The sequence below is a fragment of the Artemia franciscana genome, chromosome 5 (genome assembly GCF_032884065.1).
Source record: "Artemia franciscana chromosome 5, ASM3288406v1, whole genome shotgun sequence".
Classification (NCBI taxonomy): Eukaryota; Metazoa; Arthropoda; class Branchiopoda; order Anostraca; family Artemiidae; genus Artemia; species Artemia franciscana.
The window spans coordinates 17,042,733-17,070,336 of record NC_088867.1 but is presented as its reverse complement, the minus strand read 5'-3'; the positions used below and the strand labels follow the sequence as shown (position 1 = coordinate 17,070,336).

General features: G+C 36.0%; 1 protein-coding gene across 1 annotated transcript in view; it reads right to left on the bottom strand.

Moving 5' to 3' along the window:
• LOC136027039 (bumetanide-sensitive sodium-(potassium)-chloride cotransporter-like) overlaps nt 1-27,604 on the bottom strand; it is a 201,629-nt gene that overhangs the window by 140,933 nt on the left and 33,092 nt on the right. Inside the window, exons 3-4 of the mRNA XM_065703960.1 lie at nt 25,472-25,756; nt 1,022-1,175 (exon numbers count right to left, since the gene is read on the bottom strand). Of these exons, the coding sequence (XP_065560032.1) occupies nt 1,022-1,175; nt 25,472-25,756 (439 nt within the window). The remainder of the gene's footprint in view (nt 1-1,021; nt 1,176-25,471; nt 25,757-27,604) is intronic.

Below are 27,604 nucleotides of genomic sequence, written 5' to 3'. Positions count from 1 at the left end.
TGAGAGGGAAAGAATGGATGTTTGAAATTTTGAAGAGCAATTGTCAACTGGACATTAGAAAATTGAGGAACTATGTCAGTATACGGATGTATCACCGAAAGAACTTTCAGATAACGGAGGATTGGCAGGATTGGGGAAGATATTTTTAAAAAAATACAAGTACCTTTATAATGCAAGTGGAGTTGCTGTTTCGGTGTTTTTGTGATCTTTTTTTTTTTCATTTTGTTATCTTTGTTAAGCGCATGACCCCTGCAGTTCTAGTGCTGAATATATAACATTACGTCATTAGAATGCACCGAGTAAAGAGCAACCCGTATTACAGAGAAAGCCATAATTGAGGAATGAGGACTTGGACAAATTCAACCTAAGTTAGATAAGAAAGATAAGAAGGTTGATAAGAAAGTTCGTTAAGTCTTTACTCTTCAACTGCAGTATTAACACACATAAAAAGAGAGATTGCTTTCTATTAAATATATGATAAAGTGTGCTTTCATTCATTGGTTATCACGTTTGCGATGCATTTTCGCAAGTCAATCAAATTATTGCTTCATTATTGCAATTTCCCTGGAGAGAGATAACCCACATTCAAAAATTTGATTAGTTCTCCTGTGTGAAAACAAGCCAGTAAAAAGAATAAAAGTTAAGCCCCACCTGATTGGTGACCTGTGTGAAATTTTAGCGTAATAAAATGAATTAACAGTTTTGGTTGACGAGATTTTTACAATCCAACTCCATGTTTCTCTATCACACCACAATAGAATTGCGAGTCAAGATTTAAAAGCCTACGAGAGGAAAGACGCTACGTAACTGCTCAAAGAATAATAAAGGACTCTTCTATGTTGGTGCACACCCCTCCCCACCCCTTTCATCCAAGGATTTTTTTATTTTGAGTTTTTCATTCTTGAACCCTTCCTTAAGAAGTCAGCTAGAACCTTCTCCCTCCGCCAACAATCAAAATCAGTCTAGAACATATTAGCATATGGAGATTCTTGGAATTTTATTCGATAAAGGATGAACTTACTAACGCCAGCTTGCCCAACTACCCAAGAAAGGCGGAGAAAGAGCATAACACCCCAGATACACAGGAGACATCTGACGAGAACGCCTTTAATCCAGCCAAATTTGAGTAAAGTTGGTTCAACTAATCCATCTTGATTTACTTTGCCATTGGTGCCCTAAAAATGAAATGGATCATTATAAGAGGGGGAAGAGAATATGATTCAACATAAAACCCTTTCGCAGTTGAACATAGGGAACATCTTGGCTAAAAGCCAGTAGTTTACATATACTATGACAAATCAACACAATACACAGTATATAGAACTTGGACGAGCTCTAATTTAGGAAATTTCCCTGCCATCTAGTGTTTCACGTCATTATAAAAATGGAAATACTAGACCCTAGTACTAAGTTGGTACAGGGAAGCTCATAGTAATTAGTTAGTATAGCAAAAAGGTGTTTTCAACAGGCAGTAATCCCTCGTAGTAAACTGACAGCCTTACTCTTTCCACATTTACTGGTGGCATTAATCACAAAAAGCACTGAAGCCAGGTATTCTCGAGCCTTATTAACAAGTCGATTATGACTTATTATGACAGTTTTATTACAAGTCGATTATCACTTAGGGACATTTTCAGTATTATCTTAATTTCTCATCTGCGCAAGTTCTTTTTTACGTACCTGACAAATTGGTAAAATATAGAATTCACAAAATGAGGTCCTTTTCGACATCTATGCATCAAAAACTGAGCCCTTATACTAGGAATATCGAAGCAAGTGCTCTCCGTCCTTTCCTCTGACAGGCCACTAGATTAAGCCCTTGGTGTTATAGTAATTTGATTACATTAGGAATATAAGTGATGTGCTAAAAGCTCTACTATGGAAAAAAGGTAGCAAGGTGGCTTCTAGGGAGAAGTAATTAATAAATAGATATTCAGTTTCCAGTTGATTTTCGCAAGTAGCTCACGTTTAACATGAACCTTTCTTGTGAACACCATGGTAGCTTCTAAGGAGAGGTCTTAATGGATAGATATCCAATTTTCAGTTGATTTTTGCAAGTAGCTCATGTTTAACATCAACCTTTCTTGAGAACAGCTTGATAGCTTCTAACACCTTGTGAACAGCATGGTAGCTTCTAAACAGAAGTCTTAATAAATAGATATCCAGTTTCCAGTTGGTTTTTGCAAGTAGCTCATGTTTTTAATACCAACCTTTCTTGTGAACAGCAAGATAGCTTCTAACACCTTGTGAACAGCATGGTAGCTTCTAAGGAGAAGTCTTAATAGATAGATATCCAATTTTCAGTTGATTTTTGCAAGTAGCTCATGTTTAACACCAACCTTTCTTGAGAACAGCATGATAGCTTCTAACACCTTGTGAACAGCATGGTAGCTTCTAAAGAGAAGTCTTAATAAATAGATATCCAGTTTCCAGTTGGTTTTTGCAAATAACTCATGTTTTTAATACCAACCTTTCTTGTGAACAGCATGGCAGCTTCTAACACCTTGTGAACAGCATGGTAGCTTCTAAAGAGAAGTCTTAATAAATAGATATCCAGTTTCCAGTTGGTTTTTGCAAGTAGCTCATGTTTTTAATACAAACCTTTCTTGTGAACACCATGATAGCTTCTAACACCTTGTGACCAGCATGGTAGCTTCTAAAGAGAAGTCTTAATAAATAGATATCCAGTTTCCAGTTGCTTTTTGCAAGTAGCTCATGTTTTTAATACCAACCTTTCTTGTGAACAGCATGATAGCTTCTAACACCTTGTGAACAGCATGGTAGCTTCTAAGGAAAAGTCTTAATAGATAGATATCTAATTTTCAGTTGATTTTTGCAAGTAGCTCATGTTTAACACCAACCTTTCTTGAAAACAGCATGATAGCTTCTAACACCTTGTGAACAGCATGGTAGCTTCTAAAGAGAAGTCTTAATAAATAGATATCCAGTTTCCAGTTGGTTTTTGCAAGTAGCTCATGTTTAACACCAACCTTTCTTGTGAACAGCATGGCAGCTTCTAACAACTTGTGAACAGCATGGTAACTTCTAAAGAGAAGTCTTAATAAATAGATATCCAGTTTCCAGTTGGTTTTTGCAAGTAGCTCATGTTTTTAATACCAACCTTTCTTGTGAACAGCATGATAGCTTCTAACACCTTGTGAACAGCATGGTAGCTTCTAAGGAGAAGTCTTAATAGATAGATATCCAATTTTCAGTTGATTTTTGCAAGTAGCTCATGTTTAACACCAACCTTTCTTGAGAACAGCATGATAGCTTCTAACACCTTGTGAACAGCATGGAAGCTTCTAAAGAGAAGTCTTAATAAATAGATATCCAGTTTCCAGTTGGTTTTTGCAAGTAGCTCATGGTTTTAATACCAACCTTTCTTGTGAACAGCATGATAGCTTCTAACACCTTGTGAACAGCATGGTAGCTTCTAAAGAGAAGTCTTAATAGATAGATATCCAGTTTCCAGTTGGTTTTTGCAAGTAGCTCATGTTTAACACCAACCTTTCTTGTGAACAGCATGGCAGCTTCTAACAACTTGTGAACAGCATGGTAACTTCTAAAGAGAAGTCTTAATAAATAGATATCCAGTTTCCAGTTGGTTTTTGCAAGTACCTCATATTTTTAATACCAACCTTTCTTGTGAACAGCATGATAGCTTCTAACACCTTGTGAACAGCATGGTAGCTTCTAAGGAGAAGTCTTAATAGATAGATATCCAATTTTCAGTTGATTTTTACAAGTAGCTCATGTTCAACACCAACCTTTCTTGAGAACAGCATGATAGCTTCTAACACCTTGTGAACAGCATGGTAGCTTCTAAAGATAAGTCTTAATAAATAGATATCCAGTTTCCAGTTGGTTTTTGCAAGTAGCTCATGGTTTTAATACCAACCTTTCTTGTGAACAGCATGATAGCTTCTAACACCTTGTGAACAGCATGATAACTTCTAAGGAGAAGTCTTAATAGATAGATATCCAATTTTCAGTTGATTTTTCAAAGTAGCTCATGTTTAACACCAACCTTTCTTGAGAACAGCATGATAGCTTCTAACACCTTGTGAACAGCATGGCAGCTTCTAAAGAGAAGTCTTAATAAATAGATATCCAGTTTTCAGTTGTGTTTTTGCAAGTAGCTCATGTTTTTAATACCAACCTTTCTTGTGAACAGCATGGCAGCTTCTAAAGAGAAGTCTTAATAAATAGATATCCAGTTTTCAGTTGTGTTTTTGCAAGTAGCTCATGTTTTTAATACCAACCTTTCTTGTGAACAGCATGGCAGCTTCTAAAGAGAAGTCTTAATAAATAGATATCCAGTTTCCAGTTGGTTTTTGCAAGTAACTCATGTTTTTAATACCAAGCTTTCTTGTGAACAGCATGATAGCTTCTAACACCTTGTGAACAGCATGGTAGCTTCTAAAGAGAAGTCTTAATAAATAGATATCCAGTTTCCAGTTGGTTTTTACAAGTAATTCATGTTTTTAATACCAACCTTTCTTGTGAACAGCATGATAGCTTCTAACACCTTGTGAACAGCATGGTAGCTTCTAAGGAGAAGTCTTAATAGATAGATATCCAATTTTCAGTTGATTTTTGCAAGTAGCTCATGTTTAACACCAACCTTTCTTGAGAAGAGCATGATAGCTTCTAACACCTTGCAAACAGCATGGTAGCTTCTAAAGAGAATCTTAATGAATAGATATCCAGTTTCCAGTTGGTTTTTGCAAGTAGCTCATGTTTTTAATACCAACCTTTCTTGTGAACAGCATGATAGCTTCTAACATCTTGTGAACAGCATGGTAGCTTCTAAAGAGAAGTCTTAATAAATAGATATCCAGTTTCCAGTTGGTTTTTGCAAGTAGCTTATGTTTTTAATACCAACCTTTCTTGTGAACAGCATGATAGCTTCTAACACCTTATGAACAGCATGGTAGCTTCTAAGGAGAAGTCTTAATAGATAGATATCCAATTTTCAGTTGATTTTTGCAAGTAGCTCATGTTTAACACCAACCTTTCTTGAGAATAGCATGATAGCTTCTAAAACCTTGTGAACAGCATGGTAGCTTCTAAAGAGAAGTCTTAATAAATAGATATCAAGTTTCCAGTTGGTTTTGGCAAGTAGCTCACGTTTTTAATACCAACCTTTCTTGATAACAACATGATAGCTTCTAACACCTTGTGAACAGCATGGTAGCTTCTAAAGAGAAGTCTTAATAAATAGATATCCAGTTTCCAGTTGGTTTTTGCAAGTAACTCATATTTTTAATACCAACCTTTCCTGTGAACAGCATCGCAGCTTCTAACACCTTGTGAACAGCATGGTAGCTTCTAAAGAGAAGTCTTAATAAATAGATATCCAGTTTTCAGTTGGTTTTTGCAAGTAACTCATGTTTTTAATACCAAGCTTTCTTGTGAACAGCATGATAGCTTCTAACACCTTGTGAACAGCATGGTAGCTTCTAAAGAGAAGTCTTAATAAATAGATATCCAGTTTCCAGTTGGTTTTTGCAAGTAACTCATGTTTTTAATACCAACCTTTCTTGTGAACAGCATGATAGCTTCTAACACCTTGTGAACAGCATGGTAACTTCTAAGGAGAAGTCTTAATAGATAGATATCCAATTTTCAGTTGATTTTTGCAAGTAGCTCATGTTTAACACCAACCTTTCTTGAGAACAGCATGATAGCTTCTAACACCTTGTGAACAGCATGGTAGCTTCTAAAGAGAAGTCTTAATAAAAAGATATCCAGTTTCCAGTTGGTTTTTGCAAGTAGCTCATGTTTTTAATACCAACCTTTCTTGTGAACAGCATGGCAGCTTCTAACACCTTCTGAACAGCATGGTAGCTTCTAAGGAGAAGTCTTAATAAATAGATATTCAGTTTTCGGTTTGTTTTAGAAAGTAGCTCATGTTTTTAATACCAACCTTTCTTGTGAACAGCATGATAGCTTCTAACACCTTGTGAACAGCATGATAGCTTCTAAAGAGAAGTCTTAATAAATAGATATCCAGTTTCCAGTAGGTTTTTGCAAGTAACTCATGTTTTTAATACCAACCTTTCTTGTGAACAGCATGGCAGCTTCTAACACCTTGTGAACAGCATGGTAGCTTCTAAGGAGAAGTCTTAATAAATAGATATCCAGTTTCCAGTTGGTTTTTGCAAGAAGCTCATGTTTTTAATACCAATCTTTCTTGAGAACAGCATGATAGCTTCTAACACCTTGTAAACAGTATGGTAGCTTCTAAATAGAAGCCTTAATAAATAGATATCCAGTTTCCAGTTGGTTTTTGCAAGTAGCTCATGTTTTTAATACCAACCTTTCTTGTGAACAGCATGATAGCTTCTAACACCTTGTGAACAGCATGGTAGCTTCAAAAGAGAAGTCTTAATAAATAGATATCCAGTTTTCAGTTTTGTTTTTGCAAGTAGCTCATGTTTTTAATACCAACCTTTCTTGAGAACAGCATGATAGCTTTTAACACCTTGTGAACAGCATGGCAGCTTCTAAAGAGAAGTCTTAATAAATAGATATCCAGTTTCCAGTTGGTTTTTGCAAGTAACTCATGTTTTTAATACCAACCTTTCTTGTGAACAGCATGGCAGCTCCTAACACCTTGTGAACAGCATGGTAGCTTTTAAAGAGAAGTCTTAATAAATAGATATCCAGTTTCCAGTTGGTTTTTGCAAGTAACTCATGTTTTTAATACCAACCTTTCTTGTGAACAGCATGGCAGCTTCTAACGAGAAATCTTAATAAATAGATATCCAGTTTTCAGTTGGTTTTAGCAAGTAGCTCATGTTTAAACACCAACTCTTCTTGGTACTACCTTTGCGCTTGACTTATCAAACAGTTCAACAGTAGGATAAGTATGTTTTACCATATGCTTATCTTTCGGTTGTTTTTTTTTTTTGTGATTTTATTCGTTTTCCTACTGGTTATCTACCATTGGAATATGAATTAAGAGATGAAATATGTCTCCAGGCCCAACTGGATCTGGCTCACAATTTAGAAGCCAAACAACTCCTGACACTCTTAAATCATCCTTCATACTCATCAGCCATGGCCCCTGTGGTCTATTCTTGATACCTTTAAGTGAAAGCTCACATGGAGGAAAGGTGGCTGATAGAATATTTTCTCGAGCTGCTCCAGACTTGACAAAATTATTCGTGGACGACGAATCCCTCATCCAACGCAAATGAATCAAGAACGCATTCTCATGACTTGCTTTTTGAAGCTACAATGTTGCTGAGGGTTTAGCACCCCTAGTTCTGTTTTTACAGTCACAGTCATCACATGTTGTATACAAACTGTGCATAAAGATACACGTGTACCGAGTACGAAATCAACGCGAATTCTGTAGAGTTCAAGCAGGAACATATGCTGAAAACACAGCTAGTCCAATTGTCAGGCTTGTCCTATGAGGTTTGTTAAAGCTGGGGCTTGATTTTGTCAATAAAATCTGGATATTTGCCAACTCTTTTTCCCACAAGTGCAAAAAGAGGAGAAACCCATCCGCAAAAATAATATGGGTCAATTAAACTCCGGTGCTTTATCAAAGTTTAATAGACTTCGCGTTTTTTCTCATCAAGCTCTTGTTTTTCTCTATTTTTTAAGTGACCCCTCCCTAAAATAAAATCCTGCATACACGTATGTTTCCTACATATAGTCTACTACTTCATACTTTTAAATTTTCTCGAGCACCACATTTTCGACGTAAACCTTAAATTAAGTAATGCTTTTTCAAAACCACACTGTCTTTCTATGACAAACAAATAAACGTTCAAATGAGGATAAGTCCATTTAATAGACAGTGAAAAAATACTTTCGTGTGTGTTTTCACAGTCGAAAAAATGGGCGTATCTTCATCTGAACGTTTATGTGCTCGACCATAATCCATGTCAAATAGTTTCAGAAATTTATGTTGCTTACATCTATAATAAAAACCTCAATAAACTATATTAGTATTTCCATTTTTAAAATATCCATTTTATTTAATTAATGGTCATACATGATTAATTAATTTGATTTGAGACAACAAAATTTAAAGACACGTGGCGGAAGAAAAAGAGCTCCCATTATGTAAGCACGCATTAAAACGTGCTTTTGCAGAAAAAAATCCGAAAACTACTAAATTACAAAATCTGTCGAAAACTTTTCCATCAAATTTTGTAAGCAGATGTGCCATGTATTCTGTTTTTATGTCCTAGACTCTACTGTGTTACGAAAATATGTCGAAAAATTGCATCAAAAATATAAACAGAAAATTTATCAACTTTGACAAGTATTATGTCCCGAAATCCTATTCAGATGCCAAACCTAATAATTGACAAATTAAAAATCGACAAGTATGGGAGGAGGCAATGATGCATAAGTCCACTTAGCAACCACATCACACTGGATTTTGTGCCTTCGAAGCATATTTAAGCTGTATAAATAAACTTAATATAAAAATCAACAAAACTTGAGAATGTTTGGTGTGGTTATTGATCATGCAAACTGTGCATTTATTTGCACCGGAAATTCAATGTTAAATATAAATGAAGAAAAGAAGAAAATAAAATCGTATTGTTGTTATGACCAAAAGTAAGCTTATTTATTTGTTTCTAATTTTGAGTCAAAACAGTCAAACGATGGCTTTAGCTTTATTTTCCACAATCGCTTGATTCGACTTGTTTTGTTTAAAAAATTGTCAGAAATTCACGGTAGAAACGTTTTCTGGAACTCGTCAAATTTATAAATATGTCACAATGGATTGATGTTGAATATCAATCTTGGGTCAGCCACAATATGCGGAATTGATAGTTAATAATTATATATATATATATATATATATATATATATATATATATATATATATATATATATATATATATATATATATACAGAATTTGTTGTAAGTTTGGTATATCATAGACTTCTAACTGGACATCAAAATTACAGGAAGATATACACAAACACATATTTTAGGTACGTGTACACAAATTTAGTGAGTGGGGGAGGGGGTCAACCTAAAGAAAAATACAAAAATAGGCAAAATAGACAGTCACAGAACCGTAAAATTTTCAAGATTTCGGAAGGAGCCACGCCCAAAGCGACCCCCCGCCTTGCTAGGGGTCAGCTTGGGATCAATGTTTCCCCTGAAAATTTCAAGCTTTTTAAACTTTCCAAACAAGTCTTTTATTTTCCATAAAAATAACCTATTCTTAACCTTTCTCTGGAATCCGTGATATCCCCCCCAATAAATTCTTTGTACATGTCTGATGCGTAACATTATCATAAAAAATGAGCACAGGAATAGCCTGAGAACACACACCTGTCCAGATCAAAATTATGGATCAGAAATATTATGGATAATAAATTTAGTTTTAATTTTTGGTTTGATTTACGCTCAGACTGGGATGTCCTCTGCCATCTTTCCTCTCCTCGGTTTTTGGTCTTTTTATGGCACTTGGTATTAACCAAGTGATATATAGCAATCGCAAATTCTGTCGGTCTGTCTGTCTGTCGGTCCCGGTTTTGCTACTTTAGGCACTTCCAGGTAAGCTAGGACGATGAAATTTGGCAGGCGTATCAGGGACCGGACCAGATTAAATTAGAAATAGTCATTTTCCCGATTTTACCATCTGGGGGGGGGGTGGGAGGCCAATTAATTTTGAAAAAATAGAAAAAATGGAGTATTTTTAACTTACGAACAGTTGATCAGATCTTAATGACGTTTGATGTTTGGAAGGATATCGTGTCTCAGATCTCTTATTTAAATCCCGACCGGATCTGGTGACATTGGGGGTTGGGAGGGGGAACCTAAAATCTTGGAAAACACTTAGAGTGGAGAAATCGGGATGAAACTTGGTGGGAAAAATAAGCACAAGTCCTAGATACATGGTTGACATAACCGGAACGAATCCGCTCTCTTTGGGGTAGTTGGGGGGGGGGGGGTTAATTCTGAAAAATAAAAAAATGAGGTATTTTTAACTTACGAACAGGTGATCGGATCTCAATGAAATTTGATATTTAGAAGGATATCGTGTCTCAAAGCTCTTATTTTAAATCCCGACCGGATCTGGTGTCATTGGGGGGAAGTTTGGGGGGAGAACCTAAAATCATGGAAAACGCTTAGAGTGGAGGGATCGGGATGAAGCTTGTTGGAAAAAATAAGCAGAAGTCTTAGATACGTGATTGACATAATTGGAACGGATCCGTTCTCTTTGGAGGAGCTGGGGGGGGGGTTAATTTGGAAGAATTAGAAAAATTGAAGCATTTTTAACTTAAGAACGGGTGACCGGATCTTAATGAAATTTGATATTTAGAAGGAATCCATGTCTCAGAGCTCTTATTTCAAATCCCAAACAGATCTGTTGACGTTGGGGGGAGTTGGAGGGGGAAATCGGAAATCTTGGAAAACGCTTACAGTGGAGAAATCGGGATGAAGCTTGATGGATAGAATAAGCATATGTCGTAGATACGTGATTGCCGTAACCGTACTGGATTCGCTCTCTTTGGGGGAGTTGGGGGGAGGGGCTCAGTGCTTTGGCGAGTTTGGTGCTTCTGGACGCGCTAAGACGATGAAAATTGGCACGCGTGTCAGGGAGCTGCGCAAATTGACTTGATAAAGTCGTTTTCCCAGATTAGACCATCTGGGGGGCTAAAGGGAGAGGAAAAATTAGAAAAAAATGAGGTATTTATAACTTACGAGTGGGTGATCGGATCTTAATGAATTTTGATATTTAGAAGGACATCGTGACTCAGAGCTCTTATTTTAAATCCCGACCGGCATTAAGCCTCTGATTTTCCTTTTAAATCAATCTATTGGTTCTTAGAATTTTGTTAGAGCTCATACCATATGAGCTGTTGGCTCTTCTTGCCTCGTCACAATTGCCATATAAGCTCTTAGCTCTTGTGAGTACTTGCTTTTTTTGCCTTAAGATACTCGTTGTGTTTGTCTTTAGTTACGTAACAATTGAGCTAACACATCAAGCTCTGCCGTCCGTTGGCGAGAATTGACTTTGTTTTTAAACTATGTGTATGAATAGATATTTTTTATACATTTGCCATATTTTTAGTAAGTGTTTGAACAAATAAACGACCCTAATGTATGGATTATTGGTGTCTGATAATTCACTATAATTCGTAACTCACACCTCCTTTTTATTTGTCATTAAAAAAAAAAAAAAAAAAAAAAAAAAAAAAAAAAAAAAAATCACATCGATTCCCAAAGTCTATAACATAATAACTTCAAACTAGACACACATGCAGGGTTTGTGGGCTTCGGGCCAAAGCCATGACCGATTAATGTCAAGATCTTAATGATTTGTCTTGCAACGTTGGTACTTGTCAATTATATCGACCACACTCAAGAAGTTTGATCTGAGTAAAACCAGTTTTTCCGTCTGCATTCGGGGACTATTAGTTAGTTTCAGTGAGATAAACTACTATACAGGCATATTTTAATTAAATATTTAATATGTAGAGTTGGTTAGGTTAGGTATTTAATATAATGCCTTCTGGGCGGTCTGCTTTCCGTAATTCTTTATCGTAAGTTTCCATAATTTTGTTACTAAAGTATTACATTTTCGGTAGATTTTGATACATTTCACTATGATTAACCCAACTTCACTTCTTGAGCGTGATCGATATAATTAACAAGTAGTAGGCTATAACGATTTCTATTTTTCTTATTATTACTACGTTTTCCAGATGTATGATTGTGTCTCCCACTCTAAAGTTACTTCTTATGTACATTCTTATCTACAATTCTTATGTGCTTCCATTATTCAATCTTTTAATTTTTTTTTGCCCTTTGTGCATTTTGATTTGAACAGCCGATATATTCCTTGACACATTTCACCGATCAAGATTTATTTAGACCAGATCAGTTTTAGGTTAGTATTTTAGGACGAAAGCAATTTCTAATTTGGCTCACTCAACTTGTCGTCCGACAGTGCAACCCTCCCCACGGGATTACAATTTTTGCAAATGTAGATCAGGTCATCTTTAAAATGTGAAAGCCCCAAACCTCCTATTTAATGAACACCCAGCACATCATTCATTATTATTATAAATCATAATTATACCATTAATTACTAATTAGTTTATTAGCTTTCTTATGACTTACTTAGTTTAAAGGAAAACCCCTAAAAATGGCAGGGTAGCAAGAAAGCATCGGCCGAGAGGAGAGGGACAGCAATGCATGAAAAATTAGATAAAGAAGTACTTTTTGACTATAGGTTTGATAGAATAAGGCCTTTTACGTAGCAAATAATCAATGCCATCGATTCACGGGCTTTGAGGGGAAAGTATATTTTGTTATTAATAAAGTGCCCGAAAAGGGCATTTACCAATGAAAACGCCCCGAAAAAGGCACCTTTCAGAGTCTAGGGGAACAAAAAAATCACAAGTTACGTACATATCCCCCCCATTCAACACCAGTACAGTAACTCGTAAAAAAAAAAAAATCTTGCGACTCGACAACTTTTCGTTCTTTTTAATGGCTTAAAGTTTCACGCAGAATAACCAATATGAGGGAGTTTAAAATTTTGTTCATTTTGCTGGATCCAATTTTCATAGGGGAGGATAAAAGAACCATTCCGGCTTTAAAAAAGTGGGGTTTGTGATTTCTCTTTCTGGTATGCACTTAAGAAATATTACGATCGGCTTCCAAAAATGGGTCGGGGGCGCAAACTAATCAAATTAAAGAACAGTTTTTATCAAGGCAGTACAGAAAGGTAATTAATCCATGCTTTGTTGATTTTCAAGCAAATGTTGTGCTAAATGACTAAATGGAGGCCTCAACAATGAGACCTCAGACCCCCCCCCCTGAAATCCTAATAAAATTTTTTTTTATTTCGGGTCAAATATGAAATAAAATGCCTTTTTGTTTATTTCTGGTTCATGCCTTTCCAGTGCACATAATCAGTTGGACAACTAGTCAGTATGCGGTCAATTAGGTGGGAGGGGGAAGAGCCCTCTCCATATTGAAACCTTGAAACCAGTGGTCTAGATCCCACAAAAGATTAAATGCCAAATAAATCATGAACTGCTACTTAAAAGTTATTAATTGTAATATAATATAGTCTAATGCTTCACTGAAATAATTAAGTAATAAGACAAGATCCCGGAGTTCCCTCATCCAGGGGGGTGAATTGAAAAGTTCACCTCCCTGGAAACTTCCCTCTCCATGGAAAATTTTCCCCGCGCAAAATCCTCCCAGCAGAAAATTCGTCCTCCCAATCCGAAAAATGCATGCATACTTCCCAATAACAAATTAAACAATGGGTAGATTTTATAACTTAAAAACCTTCCCCAGGTGCTGTAGGGGTCATTTTATCTCTATAGACATAGTTATTGCGCCTTTCGACTGTGCTGAAGAAACAAGTTATTTCAATATTTTGATCGTACGATTTTGGTAAAAAAGTGGCGTGGGAAGAGGTCAAGTTGCCCTCCAATTTTTTTGATCAAACAGTTCGTGGTAACGAACTGTAGTAAGGAGCGACCCGGCTCAATAGTAATCAAAACTCTAAAAAAATGAATTTTGATATCAATAGCTACATCAAAAGAATCGCATTTTAATGCTGATTTTAAATATATAAGTTTCATCAAGTTTAGTCTTACCCATCAAAAGTTACGAGCCTGAGAAAATTTGCCTTATTTAAGAAAATAGGGAGAAACACCCCCTAAAAGTCGTAGGATCTTAACGAAAATGACACCATCAGATTCAGCGTATCAGAGAACCCTACTATAGAAGTTTCAAGCTTCTATCTACAAAAATGTGGAATTTTGTATTTTTTGCCAGAAGACAAATCACGGGTGCGTGTTTATTTGTTTGTTTTTTTTTTGTTTTTTTTTTCTTTTCCCCAGGGGTCATCGTATGGATCAAGTGGTCCTAGAATGTCGCAAGAGCATTTTTTTCCCAAAGTCAACGGATCAAAATTTTGAGATAGCCATTTTGTTCAGCATAGTCGAAAACCATAACAACTATGTCTTTGGGGATGACTTACTCCCCCACAATCCCTGGGGGAGGGGCTGCAAGTTACAAACTTTGACCAGTGTTTACATATAGTAATGGTTATTGGGAAGTTTACAGACGTTTTCAGGGGGATTTTATTTTGTTTGGGGGTGGGGATGAGAAGAGGGGGCTATGTTGGAGGATCTTTCCTTGGAGGAATCTGTCATGGGGGAAGAAGAATTCAATGAAAAGGGCGCAGGGTTCTCTAGCATCAAACAGTTCGTGGTAACGAACTGTAGTAAGGAGCGATCCGGCTCAATAGTAACCAAAACTCTAAAAAAATTAATTTTTATATTAATAGCTACATCAAAAGAATCGCATTTTAATGCTGATTTTAAATATATAAGTTTCATCAAGTTTAGTCTTACCCATCAAAAGTTACGAGCCTGGGAAAATTTGCCTTATTTAGGAAAATAGGGGGAAACACCCCCTAAAAGTCGTAGGATCTTAACGAAAATGACACCATCAGATTCAGCGTATCAGAGAACCCTACTTTAGAAGTTTCAAGCTCCTATCTACAAAAATGTGGAATTTTGCATTTTTTGCCAGAAGACAAATCACGGGTGCGTGTTTATTTGTTTGTTTGTTTTTTGTTTTTTTTTCCAGGGGTCATCGTATCGACCAAGTGGTCCTAGAATGTCGCAAGAGGGCTCATTCTAACGGAAATGAAAAGTTCTAGTGCCCTTTTTAAGTGACCAAAAAAATTGGAGGGGATCTAGGCCCCCTCCCACGCTCATTTTTTCCCAAAGTCAACGGATCAAAATTTTGAGATAGCCATTTTGTTCAGCATAGTCGAAAATCATAATAACTATGTATTTGGGGGTGACTTACTCCCCCACAGTTCCTGGGGGAGGGGCTGCAAGTTACAAACTTCAACCAGTTTTTACATATAATAATGGTTATTGGGAAGTGTACAGACGTTTTCAGGGGGATTTTTTTGGTTTTGGGGGTAGGGTTGAGGGAGGGGGCTATGTGGGAGGATCTTTCCTTGGAGAAATATGCCATGGGGGAAAAAATTCAATGAAAAGGGCGCAGGACGAATCTGGTCACGTTAGAAAAAAACGTCAAATTCAGAGCTTAATATACAATGCTGGGTGTTCGGAGCCTCTCTATTATGGAGTATAATTTGAAAATAACACAACTATACGAGCGATAAAACATATATACCACAACCATAACTCAACTAACGAAAGAACTGCTAAGAGATAACACAACTATAAAGCGAAAACAGGTGAAAACTAACGGGAAAATAAACGAACTAAGAGGTGGAAGGGGCCCAGAGAAAAAATATAATCATTTTTCAATTTTGAGCCTAACTTCCGCAAAGGAGTAATAATGTGAGAAGCCCCGAAATACCGAATTATTTTCTTTTCAAACAGTTCGTGGTAAAGAACTGTAGTAAGGGGCGACCCGGCTCAATAGTAAACGGAACTCTAAAAAACGGAATTTTGATGCTAAAAGATACATCAAAAGAATCTGATTTTTATGCTGATTCTAAATATATAAGTTCCAATTAATTTAGTCTTTGTCATCAAAAGTTGCGAGCCTGAGAAAATTTGCCCTATTTTGGAAAAAAGGGGGAAACATCCCCTAAAAGTCATAGAATCTTAACGAAAATCACACTATCGCATTCGGTATATCAGAGAACTCTATAGCAAAAATTTCAAGCTCCTATCTAAAAAAATGTGGAATTTCATATTTTTTGCCAGAAGACAAATCACGGGTGCGTGTTTATTTGTTTGTTTGTTGTTGTTTTTTTCTTTTCCCCAGGGGTCATCGTATCGACCAGGTGGTCTTAGAGTGTCGCAAGAGGGCTCATTCTTACGGAAATGAAAAGTTCTAGTGCCCTTTTTAAGTGATAAAAAAATTGGAGGGCAAATAGGCCCCCTCCCACGCTATTTTTTTTCCAAAAGTCAACAGATTAAAATTTTAAGATAGCCATTTTGTTCCGCATAGTCGAAAACCATAATAACTATGTCTTTGGGAATGACTTACTCCCCCACAATTCCTGGGGGAGGGGCTGCAAGTTACAAACTTTGACCAGTGTTTACATATAGTAATGGTTATTGGGAAGTGTACAGACGTTTTAGCCAAAAAAAAATTAATATACTAATTTCATTTCAATAATTTATGTGCGGAGAGCCAAAATCAAACATGCATTAATTCAAAAACGTTCAGAAATTAAATAAAAAAAACTAGTTTTTTTAACTGAAAGTAAGGAGCGACATTAAAACTTAAAACGAACAGAAATTACTCCGTATATGAAATGGGTTGTCCCCTCCGCAGTCCCTCGCTCTTTACGCTAAAGTTTGACTCTTTGCCACAATTCTACTTTTTAAAACAATTAAAAACTTTAGCGTAAAGAGCGAGGGACTGCGGAGGGGACAACCCATTTCATATACGGAGTAATTTCTGTTCGTTTTAAGTTTTAATGTCGCTCCTTACTTTCAGTTAAAAAAACTAGTTTTTTTTATTTAATACTATAAGAAAACAATGAAAAATAAACATGAAAACGTTTTTTCAAATGAAAGGAAGAAGTAGCATTGAAAATTAAAACGAACAGAGATAATTACGCATATGAGGGGTTCTAAAAATACTTTAGCATAAAGAGCGAGGTATTTAGGAGGAGATAAATACCTTGCTCTTTATGCTAAAGTATTTTTAATAATTTCAACTATTTATTCTACGGCCTTTCTGATTCAGGGGTCATTCTTAAAGAATTGGGACAAAACTTACGATTTAGTGTAAAGAGCGAGGTATTAACGAGGGTACAAACCCCCTCGTATACATAATAAAAATATAAGGTATGAAAGTTTGTTACGTAAGTTAATTCTTAAGTTACGTGTATTTTTTACTAATAAAAACGTTCATTAAAAATTAAAAGTTCTAGTTGCCTTTTTAAGTAACCGAAAAATTGGAGGGCAACTAGGCCTCCTTCTCCACCCCTTATTTCTCAAAATCGTCTGATCAAAACTAAGAGAAAGCCATTTAGCCAAAAAAAGAATTAATATACAAGTTTCATTTTAATAATTTATGTGCGGAGAGCCAAAACCAAACATGCATTAATTCAAAAACGTTCAGAAATTAAATAAAAAAAAAAAAAATTTTTTAGCTGAAAGTAAGGAGCGACATTAAAACTTAAAACGAACAGAAATTACTCCGTATATGAAATGGGTTGTCCCCTCCGCAATCCCTCGCTCTTTACGCTGAAGTTTGACTCTTTGCCACAATTCTACTTTTTCAAACAATTAAAAGCTTTAGCGTAAAGAGCGATGGATTGCGGAGGGGACAGCCCATTTCATATACGGAGTAATTTCTGTTCGTTTTAAGTTTTAATGTCGCTCCTTACTTTCAGCTAAAAAAATTATTTTTTTTTTATTTAATCCCTTAAAAAGGGCAATAGTACTTTTCGTTTCCGATAGAATGAGCCCTCTCTCGATGCTTTAGGCCCACTGGGTCGATACGATCACACCTGGAAAAAACATCAACAAAAAAAAAACATAACACGCGTCCGTGATCTTCCGTCTGGCAAAGAAAAAATTAAGTAATTCCACATTTATAATAGAACTTATATATTTTATCTCCGAAGACATAGTTATTGGACCTTTCAACTATGCTGAAGAAAATAGCTATCCTAAAATTTTAATAGGACAATTCTGGGAAAGTGACGTGGGAGGGGGTCTAGTTGCCCTCCCATTTTTCGGTCACTTAAAAAGGGCACTAGAACTTTTCATTTCATTGGAACGAGCCTTCTCCCTGCATTCTAGACCAACTGGGTCAATACGATCACTCCGGGGGAAAAGAAAAAAAAAACACAACAAATACACACTCATTCGTGATCTTTCTTCTGGCAAAATATCAAAATTCCACATTTTTGCAGATATGAGCTTGAAACCTCTGCAGTAGGGTTCTTTGATATCCTGAATCTGATGGTGTGATTTTCAATAAGATTCTACGACTTTTAGGGGATGTTCCCCCTTTTTTCGAAAATAAGGCAAACTTTCTCAGGATCGTAAATTTTGATGGGTAAGACTAATCTTGATTAAACTTACATATTTAAAAACAGCATAAGAATCCAATTCTTTTGATGGATATATTGGTATCAAAATTCAGTTTTTTAGAGTTTCGATTACTATTACTATTACTATTTAGAGTTTCGGGTCGCTCCTTACTACAGTTCATTGCCACGAACTGTTTGATTTTCTTATAGCAAACTATTTGATTAGATTCTCTTGTGAATTTTTTTTTTTTAACCTGTTCATTTCATTTTGTTGAATAGGATAATAAAAAGAAAGATGGTTAATTTGACAGCTGGATAGTAAGTTTTTTCTTTCGTTATTCTATTTTTTTTTTAATGTCTGAGTATGTAAGAGATTTAAGTCCGAGGGGGAGAATTGTTAAGTTTTGAAAGAGGCACATTTTACATGTCCATTATAAAAACAAAACGTGGTATATATGCAGGCAGGATGACTTTGAGCATCTCTGCTCCTTCTACAAACTATTCTAAGGCATAGGAAATTGCATAAAGACAACTCTACATCTGTTATAATGTATGAAAGCAATAAATCTCTGTAATTTTGGTTCGAATTTGATTTTCATTTAAGATTAAATGCATAATAATTAAATATATTATTGATTAAATAAATTGATCCCTTTGCCAGGAATCTTCTCCGATTAAAATTTACTGTTTTTTTTTTTTTTGCATGATGTTTAACTGGTCTTTTCATTTGAGAGTTTTTTCCTAAACATATTTAAAAATAAACTGATTCCTACGAAAACAATTTCCTGAAATATATTCTCTATCACTCAACCATCACTGATATTGCGTTTGCTCCCTCCAGGGATTTTTTGCTGGAGCCCTTGTATAGGACTAGTCTTGAGATTGCTTACACTGCAAAAACTCAAAAAATATAAGAGCTGATACAATTACAGGTGAATTTTTGAGACTCCAGCTTAGGTGAAAATTCTCAATTCCAGCCACTCCAGTGCGAGAACTCATGCTTCCATTAATAAACAATTACGAGTGGTCGTTGATCTTAAGTAGCTTTCACTTTTTTTCGAGCTTATAGCGGAAGTAATTGGTTTTTTATTACAAAGAAAAGACAAAACAAAACTTGTCAGTGATACTAGATACAAGTACTTCATACTATTAAAAAAAAACTTTGACATGAAGGTGAAAAGCTGCGTTAAAACTAAAAACACCAGCTTAGTCTGGAAAAGTACAAAATTTCTGTCCTACTCTTAAAGAGTAACATAAGTGTATGTAAAAACATTTATGGTGAAAAATGCTTGGTACCCCGTCCCCCTCAAAGATACCCTCATCAAAAATTCTGGACACGCATTTGAGCTTGGGGAAATCTTTCCTTTCAAAGAGTCAACGTTTAAATTTCCAATATTGTACATAAAAGAATGAACCAAGTCATTCCGACGAAACTTCCAAATTATGGGATTTCCCATATATATATATATATATATATATATATATATATATATATATATATATATATATATATATATATATATATATATCATGAAAAGAGAAACCACCAATGCAACAGCACAAACACAAAAAAAAAAAAAAAAAAAAAAAAAAAAAAAAAAAAAACAAAGGAAGACTGTTTTCCTAAATTAGTGATTAATATAGACCAGCACTTGAATGAGGGCCTTAACCCAACTCATCCATACAATCACATAGGTCAAACAGCATAGCCACACACAATCAACCATAAAGAATATCATGTCGTCAATATCATGTCAATTGACGAATATCACGTCAATTATCATGGACAGGCAGTCATGTCGTCAATAAGTATAAGTCGTCATTTACCAAACAATAGAAAAAATAATATAGACAAATAATTCAGAGGCAACACCCAACATAAGGGCTCATCAGGAGAATACACTGGCCTATATAGGGCTTCGCCACTCTAAATTCTCTACCCAGCACAGTGTTGTGGCTACCACAGAATATCCATGGCATCCCCGCGTCAGGTATCACCCCCAAAATATATGCCTATGAAAGAAAAAAAACAGTAAATGTAAAACAACCAAGTAAAACCAAAACAACCTTATCCTGTTAATATATCCCTCCCTTTAGCAACAATAGGTAAACTAAATATTATAAATTTTACCAAATCACAAATATTAACACATTGCAAAAAAACCTGAATGAACTAATCAATTATAGAATTCATATTTACCATGTGGCTAATTTTTAAGCAAATCCGCTCAATTAGAAACACAATTCAAAATAAATGGCGCTGCGACAACATTTCTATATATATATATATATATATATATATATATATATATATATATATATATATATATATATATATATATATATATATTCCAAAATTTCCTCCGATCCTATAATGAGTGATACTTTGAGCTTTGAATATCTTTTATCTCACTTGTGAATATCGACTTATGAGTATGTGAAGTACTTCGTTGGCAAAACCATCTGAAATATATCGCGGGATCTTTAACGTCTTTAGCTAAATTATAAGTAATGTCCTTTTTTCTTGGTTTCCTATAAAGCATAGGACTCTTTGGGCTTCTCCCCCCTTGGTTACCAAATAACACCATAAACGTTACTACGTAAGTGTGTATCCTCTAACAAATATTTCAGTAATTTAATCAATCCTGACCGAGAGACCACTAATATATAGCAGACGAAAAAAGTCCAAGTTTGAAAGAGGGAAAGGAACTAATAGGTTATTGCTAGAGACTAAGCGTCAATATAGGATTTTGAGTTCGAGTTGCCAGCATTGCTGGTTTCATTCTGGAATCCGGGCCATGATTCTCCCAGAGTTTACATGAATTCAGTTTACTTTTAAGTTGTTTACTTGGCTGTTACTTTCACGAGAAGCGCCCCTTCTTAAAATCACATACAACGCTGCTTGTTGTCAGGGTTATGATTAAGCGAACTCATGAAAGGTCTAACCCGAGACCACTATGAGAAAGTGCATGTAAGGTCTCCCTTCTTGGGATAGGGAGGCAGAAAAAGGATTTTATTACAGACCTGGTTTGGAAGATGTTTAGGTAAAATTTGCGGACAAAAACTGATAGCTTCCCAAAAATAGTGCTTTTTGCAGTCCAGTTGTGGCGAAAGGAAAAGCAGTTCGTCCTCGAATAAGGTGGAAAAGGCCATGAAAAAATACCTTAAATAAGTATTAAGTACATGGGAGGGAGCAATGAGTGGAGCTATGTCAGCCTCAGGTCGCTTAGTAAGATAGTTAGTTATATGTATATATATATATATATATATATATATATATATATATATATATATATATATATATATATATATATATATATATATATGAAAGGAATGCACCATCCCGCGGAAACATGATTTTGGGTCTTTAGGAGGTGTTCAATAGTTTTAAACGAATTGGCTATTTCAAAATTCCTGGTTGATAGTAGCCTATTATGGCCTTGTTTAACCCAAAGTTACTAATTTGGCAACAATGGCCGACAACACTACCTTCATATTCCTCATATTTTACTCAAAACCATCAAAAGGTCCAAAAAAGTGCCTCCAGTGGGGACATGATCCACGCAGCCCCAGCGAGAAGGACCACGAATTACGCATCTGACCAATTCTTTACATACGCGTTTAGTACAGAAGGTACTAAACTAACAGTATATTACTTAACAAGTATATTATAACTTGTTAAAATCAGAACTTTGCCAAGAATTTAAGTATGCATGATTGGAGGTACAAACTAAGTCCAAGCTTCCTTGGATCGAGCCTCCTTGTCTACGTAGCCAATGAAGAAAAATGACTGGAAAAAACGGTATCAACAGTATCAGTATCAACTTTAAGGGTGAAGAACTTCATATTCCTCAAGAGTATACAGGTATCGACACTTTTCAGAAGTATTATATTGGGTACCTAAGACTTCTAGAAATAAATATCGATACCTAAAACTTCTCAAACATCGCTCCACACAGCGATGTGTGCGCTGTGTGGTGAAACTTCACCACATTTTTTTTTTTTTTTCAATTTGAACAAACACGCTGACAGTATTCTGGGACCACAAGTTTGATACTATCATCTCTGGAAAAATGAATAAACATCCATAGAAGTGTTTTTCAATAAAATCAAATGAATAATAACACATTGAAGGCTTATGACTCTTAACTATAGGTAACGCCATATTATTGCCTCTAATAAACATAATTCCCTAATTTTCTATGGCTCCTAGCTCTTGGTGACTAACATTAAACTTAACAAACTTTACATATCTGGGATCTAAATAAAAAACCAATTCTTTTGATGTATCTTTTGTTATCAAAATTCCGTTTTTTAGAGATTTTGTTACTATTGGGCCGAGTTTCCCCTTATTAATGGTTTGTGGTAATGAACTGTGATCAAGCAGCAAAAGTTTAATTCGTGGTTTGTCAATGCCACGCGTAAAGGTCATATCATATGTGACATTTTCATACTCGTTAATTGTCAACACCGATAGGTAACCTGTTCTCAAAAGAAGATCAACAGAACAATGTAGATGAGGAAGATCAATGTGTGAGTAGTATAGCATCAACAGAGGCGCATGGAGCAAAATTTGCATATACCCTAAACCTCATTTGCATACACCCTAAACCTCATTTGCATATTCATTACAGGACATAATTTATATTTTAACATCAGAACCTCATTGACATATTCCTATTACGGTCTAGCAACCATATCCACCTGCGCCTGATTTGCATAACCGGTTAACTCAGTCATAAATAAAAACTTAATGTGTCAGTTTTATATAGTAATATATGTACTTAATATTCTGTAATTCCAAAACAATTCTATGAATAAATTTTAGGTTCACTTAGCGTGGCCCGCCACGCTAAGTGAACATGAACCTTAGCGATTATAAGCGAAATTTTTTTCGACGAACTTACTTTTTATATTGAAAAATTTTAATTGTGCACCACTAGATCATTATTATCTTCAAAGGGAAAAGAAGAAGTGTATACTCCTTGGAAATAGCAATGAACCATCAAATTTTTCCTTGTTACGTCACTGTCCCACAATAGTCATACCCCTAACCAATAAGAGCTAACAGCTCGCATGGCACTTGTGGTGAGGTCGGAAGAGATAAGAGCTCAATGGTATGAGCTCTAGCAAAACTCGAAGAATCAATAGACTGATTTAAAAGCAAAATCAGAAGCTTAATGCCGGTTGGGATTTCAAATAAGTCACATTCTGTGAAATAAGAGTTCTGAGACACGAGGTCCTTCTAAATATCGAAATTCATTAAAGTCCGATCACCCACTCGTAATTTAAAAATACCTCATTTTTTCTAATTTTTCCTCTGCCCCCCAGATGGTCAAATCGAGGAAAAAAAAAATCGAAGAATTGCGCAGTTCCCTGACTAGCATGTCCAGAAGCACAGAGCTCGCCAAAGCACTGGACCCCCCTAACTCCCCCAAAGAGAACAGATCCAGTCCGGTTACGTCAGTCTTACTAGTTACTTGTCAGTATTACTTGTGCTTATTCTTCCCATCAAGCTTCGTCCCGATCTATCCACTCTAGGCGTTTTTCAAGATTTCCAGTTTCCAAAATTTCTGCTTCCCCCATCCAACCCTCCGTGTTCTCGGATCCCATTTGGATGGAAAACGGAGCATCTGAGACATAAGATATTTCCATATATCAAGTTTCATTAAGATCTGACCACCCACTCGTAAGTTAAAGATACTTCAATATTCACGTTTTCCAAGATTTCCGGTTTCCCTCTCCAACTCCCCCCACTGTCACCGGATCTGGTTGGGATTTAAAATAATAGCGCTGAAGCACAAGGTACTTCTAAATACCAAATTTCATTAAGATCTGATCACCCGTTCGTAAGTTACAAATACCTAATTTTTCTAATTCTTCCGAATTACCCCCACCCAACTCCCCTAAAGAGCGTGGATCCGGTCCGGTTATGTAAGTCACATATATTGGACTTGTGCTTATTCTTCCCACCAAGTTTCGTCCAGATCTTTCAACTCTAAGCGTTTTCCAAGATTTTCGGTTCCCCCAAACTCCCCCCATGGCACTAGATCCAGTCGGGATTTAAAATAAGATATCTGAGTTACGGGGTCCTTCTGAATATGGAATTTCATTAAGATCCAATCATTCCTTCGTAAGTTAAAAATACCTTATTTTTCTAATTTTCAGAATTAACCCTCCCCCCAGCTCCCCCAAAGAGAGCGGATATGTTCAGTTACGTCAATCACTCATCTCAGATTTGTGCTTATTTTTCCTACCAGGTTTCATCCCGATCCCTCCACTCTAAGCGTTTTCCAAGACTCTGGGTTTCCACCTTCAACTCCCCCCCCCCCCCCCGCAATCTCACTGGATCCGGTCGGGATTTAAAATAAGAGCTCAGAGACACAATATTCCTCTAAATGTCAAATTCCATTATGATACGATCACCCGTACGTAAGTTGAAAATAACTCATTTGTTCTAATTTTTCCCAATTAACCCCCCCCCCCAGATGGTCAAATTGGGGAAAAGATTATTTTTAATTTAATGTGGTCTGGTTCCTGATACGCCTGCCAAATTTCATAGTCTTGGCTTATCTAGGAGTGCCTAAACTAGCAAAACCGGGACCGACAGACAGACCGCCAGAAAGACCAACAGACTGACAGAATTTGCGGTCAATATATGTCACTTGGTAAATACCAAGTGCCATAAAAAATCCAAGATACTTGAATAGTATTAAATAATATTATGCAATATGTCTTTATGAAATGTAGACAGTGATTGATGAAAACCAAAAGGAAGTGAAGAAAATCAGTTTTTTCTTCCTTGAAAAACGTCTTAGACTTGAAGAAGTGCATTACGAACCTCAAGGTTTTGTTTTCTCCCGCTTGTGCTTGACCAGCTCTGACTCGTCAACCACAATGTGACCAGTCAATGTTTTTTATCTAGTTAAGATAAAAAAAAAGCTTCAATCAGCGATTCACCTTTCATTTCTTAACAAAGTTGGTCGTGTCACACCAAAACAATTAAGAGTAGCATTACCCCCCCCCCCAAAAAAAAGTACAAGATTTTTACACTTTCCTTGTAATTTCTGAACACTTCTTCTACTTTTGGTAATTTTCCGAGGTCACAATTTGCCCCTCCCCTCCTCTAAAAAAATAACGCACATTCTCGGGCTTGGTAGAAGCGAAATAAAAAGGAAAACGCAAAAGCAATGCCAAGATTCAGAAAATTTAAGAATTATCAACACATAGCTTAGTCCATAACAAATGGAAAATTTTTTACAAAAAATATAAATGTTTTAAATGTTTTACAATGTTTTTTACATGGCTAAGAGTTAAAACATCACAATTTCGCGTACCTCTTCAAAGATTTGTTTCAACACTTTTCATTATCCAGTTTACGAGAGATAAAGGTTAGAATAAGAGAGGCGAAGAAAGAATGGGAGAGGGAAGAAAAAATTGCCTGAACTTAAAATTGATACCTGTCTTCGGTTGCCTAATGACGGATTATGAAGCTCATCTAAAGTCGGCCTCTGTCCGACTCTAAGAGAAAAAAGGTTGCGATAGTTATCGATATTTGGCAGTGCTTCTCTGGTGAAATGTCTCCAAGATTTCTGGTGCATGGTGCCAACTCCTTGGACGGTGTTAGTGTAAGGATTATGATGTGTCAACAGGGCCGCAGGGGATCCAGCTCGTTCCGAGTCATTTGGCAATGCATCATTAACTCGGATCTTACCCAGCTCGACATCATGGTCATGTTTGCCACCCTGAAATTTCCATAGAAGTATTTATATATTTAAGGCAACTGTTTTACACACAGGGGGATCAAAAGTGAGAGGATTTAAACAAAAATGGAAGATACAGATCCACAGAATCAAAACCTTTGGAGCAAACCAGGGTATTCGTTTCAGTTGAAGGAGAAGTTGAGGTGTTAGACTTGATATAAAAATGGTTTTAATTTTGCTCAGGGAGGGTAGCCTGATGGCTTTTTTAGGTGGCTATTCAACACCAGTTCTCTCAGCTTCGGCGTACATATGGTCTTAGTCATAGTTGTATAAGATCGCAGTCTTTGAAGGTGGAGGGGAAGCACAGACAATATTTCCAGGGATTGGTAACAAAAAATATGTTTAGGCTCTAACTTTTCAATATTTTTAGATTGGGATTGCATCTGACCAATCAAACGGCAATACGCCTTTCACCCATGTGAATGCATGGTGTTTCCTAAGGAAGTTCTAAAACAATTTTGAAGCCGCTTCTTCCGACTGGTTACAAACAGAATAGGCACTTAGGTTGATAAGAAATTAGACACACACTCGAGACAAACCTATGAAAGAAAGAAATCATTCCAATAAAAAGTAACATCATGGGAAGTCATGATATAGACAATGGGATTGAACCTAGTCTGTGTATTAGCCAATGGTTAAAAGGCAAAAACATGTCTAACCAGGATTTCTTTCAGGGGGGAGGATAACAAAAACTTTGAAAATGAATCGAAATTAGTTTTTAATTTTTTTTTTACTTTTTTGCGAGTAGAGAACACATAACTAATGCATAATACAAAATACTTGCTACAAAACACAAAGATTCTAACGACATCAATATACTTCTTATAGAAGACGAAAAGCTCAAAAGCTCATACATAATCCAAAATAATTCCTCCAAACAGAAATAATTCTTACAGAATATACAAGTATTTTTCAAAATTTTTTAATAATTCTAATAGAATGTAAAATAGCTAGTGCAGAACACAAAATAAATGCTACAAAAAAATTCTAACATCCCAAATACTTCATTATAGAATACAAAAAGTTCAAACATATTCCAAAACAATTCCTATCCTAATCCCATCCCAATCTATTCAAAGCCTCCCTCTTCACACCCTCGCATGAAGATCCCATTTCCTATAAATCTTTATTTATGACATCTTCCCACCCCAGACGAGGGCGTACTGATTTCCGTTTAGCTCTAGGCGGTTCGCTGAAAAGGACAAATTTCGGCAATCTGTCATCCTTCATCCGCAGAACGTGGCCTAGCCATCTCAACCTTTCTTTCATTATAGCCCTTGAGAGCAGGATTGAACCATATTTTTCGTACAAACTACAGTTTGAAATAAGGTTATACAGACGGGTACACGGAACAATCCGTAGGCAATTTCTCTAGAAAACATCTAGTAAATCTTCATCCACTTTTCGGAGCGCCCATGCTTCAGAGCCATATTTGACCACTGTTATCATTATACCTTCCAATATTCTAATCTTGGTTGGCAGACTTATTTTCTTGTTCTTCCAAACTTGTTTTAACTGTGAAATCACACCCTGAGCCTTGGCTATTCTACTTTAACATCTTCACTGATCATACTGTCTTTATTAATAACTAGCTGTTGGGGTGGCGCTTCGCGCCACCCCAACACCTAGTTGGTGGGGGCGCTTGGCGCCCCCCCCAAGCCCCCCCGCGCGCGTAAGTCGTTACGCACCATATTAGTTACGCGCCATTGTAGTTGTGTCCCTATGTCCCACCTGTGAATATATATATATATATATATATATATATATATATATATATATATATATATATATATATATATATGTTTTTAACTACGTAAAACTTGCGAATAT